General features: G+C 57.1%; 1 protein-coding gene across 1 annotated transcript in view; it reads left to right on the top strand.

Annotated features, from left to right (window-relative positions):
- The window catches only part of SPTBN5 (spectrin beta, non-erythrocytic 5), a 50,964-nt gene that overhangs the window by 9,776 nt on the left and 35,914 nt on the right, over positions 1-5,274 (top strand). Inside the window, 7 exon segments of the mRNA XM_021707477.1 lie at positions 357-514; positions 1,028-1,256; positions 2,096-2,727; positions 4,040-4,178; positions 4,302-4,534; positions 4,766-4,919; positions 5,032-5,232. Coding sequence (XP_021563152.1) covers positions 357-514; positions 1,028-1,256; positions 2,096-2,727; positions 4,040-4,178; positions 4,302-4,534; positions 4,766-4,919; positions 5,032-5,232 — 1,746 coding nt within the window.

Genomic DNA, 5,274 nt, shown 5'->3' with positions numbered 1-5,274 from the left:
ACTGCACTCCAGTCTGAGCGATAGAGTGAGACTCCGACTCAAAAAAAAAAAAAAACACCTAAAGAAATGTTTTTTAAAAGGGAGTTGTGGCTATGTAATGACCAGTTGCAAAGTAAAGCCAGCTGCTCTGTGGTGACGGTTTTCAGTTGCCCCCCTTCTTCTCACTTCCAATCCCTGCCCACCATGGATGAAATCGTATAAACTCAGATTCTCTAAAGAGAGGGGAGTCCACACCTGCCTCCAGGAGGGGGAGAAGCAGGATCCCGGCCTTGCCCCGGCCTGCCTCTCTACAGCTTGCAGGCTCTGCTGCCTCCTCACTCTGTACCCCTATGGTGACCCGGTGCCCTGTCCCACAGGAGGAGTTTGGGGTCAGTGCCGCTCTGCTGTCTGCCAAGGAAGCCCTGCTGGTCTGGTGCCAGCGGAAGACAGCCAGTTACACCAACGTGAACATCACCGATTTCTCCCGCAGCTGGAGTGACGGGCTAGGCTTTAATGCCCTCATCCATGCCCACAGGTGTGACCCGGCCTGAGGCAGGGCTCAGCCCCCTTCAGGAGGCCTCTACCCACTGAGCCAAGGGCTGCAGGACTTGGGTCCTCAACCTGCCCACTCTCACGTCCTCGGGGCCCTCTCAGAGGAGGGAGAGTGGGGACAGAAGTCGAGAGGGCTGGTGTCTGAGCCCCTGCTCTAGGCTAGCCCTCCTCTCTTCCCTAGGAAGTGCCATGGGATTGGCCAGGTTTGCCACTGACCCTGGCTTCTCCACTTTCCGTGCCCCTCAATTCTATTCAGTCTCCACCCTGGCGAGTACTTGCCCTTTGGAGCTTCTCCTCCTGCCCACTGGCCTGGCCCCTGTGCCAAATTAACCCTCCACTTTCTCTGTGGGAGTCCTCATCCTTCAGCCAGGGTCTCAGATAACTGTGAGGGGGAAACAAATTCACAGTAAGTTGTGAGTGACTAATGGGGCACACATGTATTTATAAAGTCTACTAAAAGCAAAAAAGTACAGAGCCCTCCCTGCTCTGTGTCCAGGCCAGACCTGTTGGACTACAACTCCCTGCGTCCTGACCGCCCGCTGCACAATCTCGCCTTTGCTTTCCTGTTGGCCGAACAGGAGCTGAGCATTGCTCAGCTGCTGGACCCTGAGGACGTGGCAGCCCCACAGCCCGATGAGCGCTCCATCATGACCTACATCTCCCTCTACTACCACTTCTTCTCCCGCCTGCACCGGGGCCAGACTGTCCAAAGGAGACTCACTAAGGTTGGTGAGAAAGGAGAGGTGGGGTAAGGAGTCAGACAGGCCTAGGTGAGAAGCCTGCCCCTGCCACTGGCTAGCTGTGTGGCCTTGGTCAACTCACCCAACTTTGCCGGGCTCCTTTTGTACCATGGAGATGATAACGCCCAGATAATAGAAGGCTGTTGTGAGTTTTCAAGGGAGCACAGGTAAGATGCCCAGCACAGTGTCTGGCATACAAGAGAAGCCAGGGAAGGAATGTTCCCTGCTGTCCCTTCCCTTGCCCCTCCCCTCTCAGGCTGTTAAGCTCCTAATGGGATTAAAAAGCTTAGAGAACCAGGAATCTGCAAGGACAGGCATAGAAGAGGCTCTGCTTGGCAGGGACTACTCAGAGTCCATGCTTCGGGGGGGCTTTCTTACTCTCTGGACACGATGGCAGAAGCTGAGGCCTGGGAGTGTTCTTCTCAGGGTTGGTGTCTCAGTTGGGGGTGGGGGACCGAAACAGGCCTAGGGCTCTGAGCTGCTTTAGGAGAGCGGGAGGTTCAGGGAAGGGAAGAAGGCCCAGAAAAAGAATAGCAGCCTGAAGAGCCTCAACCCTCAGAGGTGTGGTCAACTGAGGTAAAACATGAGGAGGAAGGCAGGACAGTCGCACCCCCAGTCATGGAGAGGGAGCCTCACAGTCCTGCATCCGAGTATGAGATGTAGGCAAATCCACTTCTCTGGGACTGGTGGGGGAGCACCACTTCAGAACCTCTTCAGCTGAAGGAGGGCGCTACTGCCCACCTGGGCAACTCAGCATCCATTCCGGGGCCAATAGGACCTGCCCTGAGAAGCTGCTCTGACCCCCTTCCCACACCCTCCACCAGATCCTGCTCCAGCTCCAGGAGACAGAAGCGCTGCAGACCCAGTATGAGCAGCTGGCAGCTGACCTGCTATGCTGGATTGCAGACAAGCAAGAGCAACTGGAGGCGCGGGATTTCCCAGACTCGCTGCCTGCCATGCGCCAGCTACTGTCAGCCTTTGCCTCCTTCCGCACCCAGGAGAAGCCGCCTCGGCTGCAGCAGCGAGGGGCCACAGAGGCCCTGCTCTTCCGGCTGCAGACAGTGCTCCAAGCCCAGAACCGCAGGCCCTTCCTGCCTCATGAGGACCTGGGCCCAGCGCAGCTGTCCCAGCGCTGGGCAGAGCTGGAGCGGGCAGAGGCCACACGGAGCCAGGCCCTGCAGCAGAGGCTACTGCAGCTGGAGCGGCTGGAAACCCTGGCCCGGCGCTTCCAGCACAAGGCAGCCCTCCGGGACAGCTTCCTAAAAGACACAGAGCGGGTGCTGGACCAGGGCAGAGCCCCACCAGCCAGCATGGCCACAGTGGAGGCGGCCATCCAGAGACTGGGCATGCTGGAGGCTGCCATCCTGCCCCAGGAAGGGCGCTTCCAGGCCCTGGCTGAGATCACGGACATCCTCCGGCAAGAGCAGTACCACAGCTGGGCAGATGTGGCCCACAGGTGAGCCTCGAGTGCCTGAACCATCCTCACAACAGGCTTAGGTTCTCTTACCACACCTCCATCCTTATATGTGCCCATTCCTGGCCACAGAGGAGAGAGCTGATTTATGGGCTCAGGGCCCCCTCTACAAAGATCTGTCTCCTAGTGATACTTCAAATTTCACCATCACGAACTCATCCCTTTTGGTAAATCACCGTTCTTTCTAGTTGGCCTCTGTCTGACTGATTCACTAAACAAGCGTTTATCAAGTGTCCACCATGCCCCCTGCCCTGTGCTAGGTGCTGGAAGTTTAGCAGTGAAGGCAACAAGCAAAAATCCCTCCCCTTGTGAAGGTTACACACTGCTAAGGAAAACAGACAAATAAGAAAAATATATAACATGTGAGATAATGATAAAAAAATAATAAAGCAGGATAGCGGAATATGAGGTGCCAAGTTTTTGGGGGTGGGGATTGTGTGGCCACAAAAAATTTACTGAGAAGTAGACTTTAAGTAAAGATCAGAAAGAAGCAAAGAGACTGGCCATGCAACATGGGGGACAGAGTGTTCTAGGTAGAGAAAACAGCAAGTGCAGTGTCCCAAGGTGCGCACATGCCTGGAAAGGTTGGAAAACAGCATGGAGGCCGTGTCAGCCAAAGTGAACACATGGCAAGAGATAGCATCGGGGAGGTACAGGGGTGAGGGGTGGAGGTGGAGGTCACGCTGGGCCTTGCAGGGTACAATAAAAACTTGGTTATTACTCCAAGAAAGATGCAAAATCACTGGCAGGCTTGAGCAGAGGAATGACACCAACTTGACTTTTGTTTTGCAATGATCACCTGGATGTTATGTTAGGAATAGATCCCGGGGGACAGAGGCAGAGGCAGAAAGACCAGTCACAAAGCTATTGCAGTCATCCAGGATGGAGAAGCAGTGAAGGTGATAACAAGTGGTGGGATTCTAGATAAAGTTTGCAGGTAGTGCCAAATAGGGTCTACAGACAGATGTGGGGTGTGAGAAAGCAAGTTATCAAGATTTTAATCTGGGCACCTGGAAGGATGGCATTTTCATCACTTGAGATGGGGAATGCAAGGTAGGGACACCCTGAAGGCCTGAACCTTCCAGGCCCTCCCTCTGGTTTGCCTGTGTCCAAGAGCAGGACACACTGTACCACCCACCCCATGCCGGGATGCTGGCAGAGTCCACAGACCCCGCCCTCAGCCACAGAGGTCAGACTCCTCCAGGGCAGCCAACTCCCACCACTGACTGGGAATGCTGAGGTAGCTTCTTTGTCCCAAGCCAGTGGAGACTCCCCTTCTTCTCTTGTCTTCCAGGCAGAAGGAGATCAACCTGCGCTGGCATAGGCTACTCCAGCATCTACAGGAGCAGAGAAAGCAGGTGGCAGGCATGCAGGTTGTGCTGAGCCTGCTGCAGGAGGTGGAGGCTGCCTCTGACCAGCTCAAGGAGCTGCAGGTGGGCACTGGACCAGCAGACCCTTGGGAAATACAGCAGTGGGGGCGGGGGAGGACTTCTCCAGTGCTGGTGCTCACAGGAACCAGCATCCTAGGACTTAAGTGACCACTCAACTCTGGCCAGGTGCCAGCCAGCTCTACCACCTGTGGGCACCAGCTGGCAGAGGTAGTAGAGCAGCTGCAGAGGCACGACCTGCTGGAAGCCCAAGTCTCAGCCAACGGAGCCCATGTGAGCCATCTTACCCACCAGACGGCAGAGCTGGACTCCTCCCTGGGCACCATTGTGGAGGTGCTGCGGGACAAGGCCAGGGCACTGGCCCATCTCCACCAGAGCCTGGTGGCTCTTGGCAGGGCCCGGTAAGAGCCCACCCAACTCCTCCACCTTCTCCAGAACTTTTCTGTAACCTGAATTATCTCCTGCCCAGGTCAAAATACTACTGACCTGGCCGTCTTCTCTACGCTAACCCTCATCCTCAAGGCTTCTATCTCACCTGTTATGTCACCCAGGGAAAAGAAAAATCCTGTCTTAAGGGGAGTGCCTGACCCTGGTAGGGAAGCCCCTCCCCATGCCCCGCGACTCCCCAACAGGCGGGCCCTGCTGGAGCAGACCCTGCAGCGGGCAGAGTTTCTGCACAGCTGTGAGGAGGAGGAGGCCTGGTTGACGGAGCGCGGACAGCTGATGGAGAAAGCCGCCCTGGGCCGGGATCTCAAGCAGATCGCAGGCGCCCTACAGAAACACAAGGTGTCCGCTCTCCTAGCGTCCCGACGGTCGTCAGCTCTCCGTCTGTCCCTTTCAGGGTCCCGGCCCCTTTTCTTTTCCTTCCTTCACTGGGCCCGCTGCTTTGCCCCTCTAGGCCCTGGAAGCCGAGCTCCACCGCCACCAGGTCGTGTGCGCGAATCTCGTGCGGAGGGGTCGCGACCTCCGCGTCTGCGGGCCCCCAGCGCAGCCGGATCCCGGCGAACGCGCGGAGGCGGTGCAGGGCGCGTGGCAGCTCCTCCGAACCGTGTCTGCAGGCTTGGGCACGCGGCTGCAGACAGCTCTGCTCGTCCGGCAGGTAGCGGGGCCGGGCGGAAGCAGGGCCGGGCCGGGGGCGGGG

Source organism: Carlito syrichta, unplaced genomic scaffold (assembly GCF_000164805.1).
Source record: "Carlito syrichta isolate Samal-C Ts95f unplaced genomic scaffold, Tarsius_syrichta-2.0.1 Scaffold47086, whole genome shotgun sequence".
Lineage (NCBI taxonomy): Eukaryota > Metazoa > Chordata > Mammalia > Primates > Tarsiidae > Carlito > Carlito syrichta.
Note: the sequence above shows the minus strand (reverse complement) of the source record. Positions and strands in the feature narration are given on the sequence as shown.